This window comes from Zingiber officinale, chromosome 11B (genome assembly GCF_018446385.1).
Source record: "Zingiber officinale cultivar Zhangliang chromosome 11B, Zo_v1.1, whole genome shotgun sequence".
NCBI classification, from domain to species: Eukaryota; Viridiplantae; Streptophyta; class Magnoliopsida; order Zingiberales; family Zingiberaceae; genus Zingiber; species Zingiber officinale.
In genome coordinates, this window is record NC_056007.1 from 9,220,999 (window position 1) to 9,224,195 (window position 3,197).

Below are 3,197 nucleotides of genomic sequence, written 5' to 3' on the forward strand. Positions count from 1 at the left end.
CGACAATTGGTCCGGTATCGCAGTAAAGGTTAGTTGGATTTATCATTTCTTCTGCCGTTATGATCACAAATTACAATATGAACATTTTTAGGAGCACGATCATTTTCAAGATGCATATGCACGCACACATCTTGAACTTCTTTGTTTCGTATCTGTATTCTGTATATGGAATTGGTAGAAAAACTGGTACAAGTGGTTATGGACCTTTTACATTATTTAATAGTTTACTAAAATTTTGTGGATTCAAAAATACGCAAACAAAAAGTTTTAGTACACTTCTTCACAGTTAGTAGGTAGCATGTAAGTTTATACTCTATTATCTCGATGTAACCATCATATGCACAAAAGAAAATTTTGAGTAATTCCAAATTTCATGGATCAAGTTCTTTGGTGATTAGCAAACAATATTACTATCCCTTAAGCTGGTCACTGTTGCATGTAGCAAACTTAATGAAAGTGACTATCCCTCTGTAGGTTTGAGTAACAAGCGATATTCCAAAAGGCTGAGCCTGAGGTTCTAATTAACTGGTTGAAGTTCTCTTTGAGAATGATTGAAGAAGTAGACTGAAATGCTTAATTTGCACTAACTGCCTGAGTAATTCCGATGCTTTTACAAGCTGAAGATGAATACCATGTAGTTGTAATAAAGTTTCCAATCTATATTTGAAAAAAATTAACTACATCTGTTTATAACTGGCATCAGCACTCAAATGAAATAGATGAGTATTTGACTTTTGATACTTTGATTCTTCATCTACCCATGTTGGATACTGATGATATCAAAATGCCGAGTAGACACTCAATATTTTTATTACTCACATGTAGAGTTTTCCAAAAAAAATTATGTCAGACACTTAGATTCACAGTGTTGATACTTGTAGTTCAGTATGAGCAACTATAGTTGACATGAAAATTCTAATAAAAGACACAGAGGAATTACTGCAGATTGAAATTGAAATTTTGTTCTTTAAAAGCAAGCATTGCAGTTTGTGTAGCCAACTTCAAATAATAGTAGACGGTGTTAACATCAGTAAAGTTTTGAATTGCTGAACCTACCTTGAGATAGAATACTTAATTTTAGTGCTGTACTCTTAATTGACCCTTTTATGTTTCATCCAATTAGCCAACTAAAGGTTTAATGTCGTAAAATCCCTCAATACTTTAATTTAGGTCTATTAGAAAATGAAATGGAAGTCTCACTTAATAGTAACTGAAGGAGCAAAAAGAAAGATGTAATCTAATTTGATTTGCCTTACAGGAATGTAGTTCTGTGCCCGTATCAAAGATAGATGATTTCTGAACCTCTTTTAACTTGTGTCCGACAGGTTGGTCTATGTATTGGTCTAGCATTCACATTCCCGATAATGGCACACCCAATTAATGAAATCATCGAGACAAAGCTGAGGTCAAGAAAATGGTTTCAGAAGCTTAGTCACAGTGCACCATTTGGGGAGTGGTTATTTTTCCATGGGAGCCGTATAATTGTGCTTATAATGCTGTGCGTATTGGCTTCTTTTGTTCCAGGTTTTGGAAACTTCGTCTCCTTCGTCGGTAGCACCATCTGCGCGTTACTTTCGTTTGTTTTACCAGCTTCATTTCACCTCATTTTTCTTGGCTCTGAAATGCGGCGATGGCAGAAAATATTGGATTATGGTATAATTCTTGTTGGTATGGCCTTTGCTGTGCATGGAACATATAATGCGATCGCAGGCAACCTGTCTAATTGAAATCTCGGCGAACAAAGCCATGGATAGATCCTTAAGTCGACAATCACTTTGAGACTTGAGTGTTTCAGATGGCAGGGGACTATCCTATGTATTAAATTTCAAGATGCGGCAGAATAACTTTGGTAAATTATTCTATGCAGATAAATGATAAGCTGTTCTTCCTTTTCGACTTGATTCCTTTCTTAATGAATGTCTTAGTGTTTCCATAGCTTGCTTAAACTGCTGATAATGCACTGCATTGTAGTTTTATCCAATGAACTGTATGTGTTCTTGGTTGTTTTTATTAATTACAGAGAGAAATAAGATGGGCAAAAGTCAAAAGGCACTCTGGTTTTTCCAAATCATCACAGGACATCACACTTTGATTTTTAGCATTCTATCCTATTGTTTAGTGGTGTACAATTATTCAACTATTTATTATTATCTTTCACCTAAATCTCCTATCTAAATTTTGACCCGGTCGGGTATATTATAACAGCTATGAAACCGTAGCTGCTACAATTCATAATTAACATGTTTAAAAATACTCATATTGTAATAGCTGCGGTTTCGTAGCTGCTACAATGTGAATTCAATCTTGTTCACCAACCATTCAAGTTGTAATAGCTGTGAAACTATAGCCGCTACAATGCGGATTCAATGAGCTCATTTAATATTCACGTTGTAATAGCTACTAAACCGTAGCTACTACAATGCGGATTTGACTTACTCATCTAACATTTACTTTATATAGTTACAAAATCGTAGCTGCTCCAACATGTGTATTTGCTATAGTTTCGTAACTATTACAATGGTCCAATCGGTTTAGAATTTAGGTGGGAGATAATAATGAGAATAATATTGAACAGAGGATAATTAGATAATTATGTACCACTTAATAATGGCGTGGGGTGCCTTTTTGATAAAAATCAAAATGGGATGCCTTTGATGATTTAAAAAAAAAATGCTCATTCGATTTTTGCCCAAACAAAAAAAAATATTAACTAGGCTGAGTAATGTCGAGCCTGGATGATTGGCTCAGCCCCACAGAAGTTTTTCACCAATCGTCAGGGTAAATCGGGAAGCATTTTGCGGCAGGCGACCGAGAAGTCCAGCATCCTTTAATTGTAAATCCCATTTGAAGGAAAAACTGTGGGTGTTTGGAGACATTTGTGATAGGATCGTGTAGCCGGCAAGAAAGGGTGAATTGTCTGCATAATAATAACAAACAAACCTTTCTCGATCTTTTGAAATAATGATATACATGTATAAATAGAATTAATAAATCAAAAAAATAAGAGGCTACCGATTTTTTACTTGGTTATAACATGGAAGGTTGTTAATCTAAGACTCTGAAGCACTACTCAAATTCTTCCTTCGTCGTTGGTGGAGAAGCCTCTTACAAGCGTTGGAAGCACACAAAGTAGTAGAACACTTAAAGAAACTCATATATAAGTTATTCTAGACTACTAGGGTCAGGATTATATTTAT

General features: G+C 35.1%; 1 protein-coding gene across 1 annotated transcript in view; it reads left to right on the forward strand.

Moving 5' to 3' along the window:
- The window catches only part of LOC122034817 (amino acid transporter ANT1-like), a 4,169-nt gene extending 2,268 nt beyond the window's left edge, over positions 1–1,901 (forward strand). Inside the window, exons 2-3 of the mRNA XM_042594173.1 lie at positions 1–28; positions 1,326–1,901. The exon at positions 1–28 is cut by the window's left edge and continues 635 nt beyond it. Of these exons, the coding sequence (XP_042450107.1) occupies positions 1–28; positions 1,326–1,727 (430 nt within the window). The 3' untranslated portion in view covers positions 1,728–1,901. The remainder of the gene's footprint in view (positions 29–1,325) is intronic.
- Positions 1,902–3,197: the final 1,296 nt, after the last annotated feature.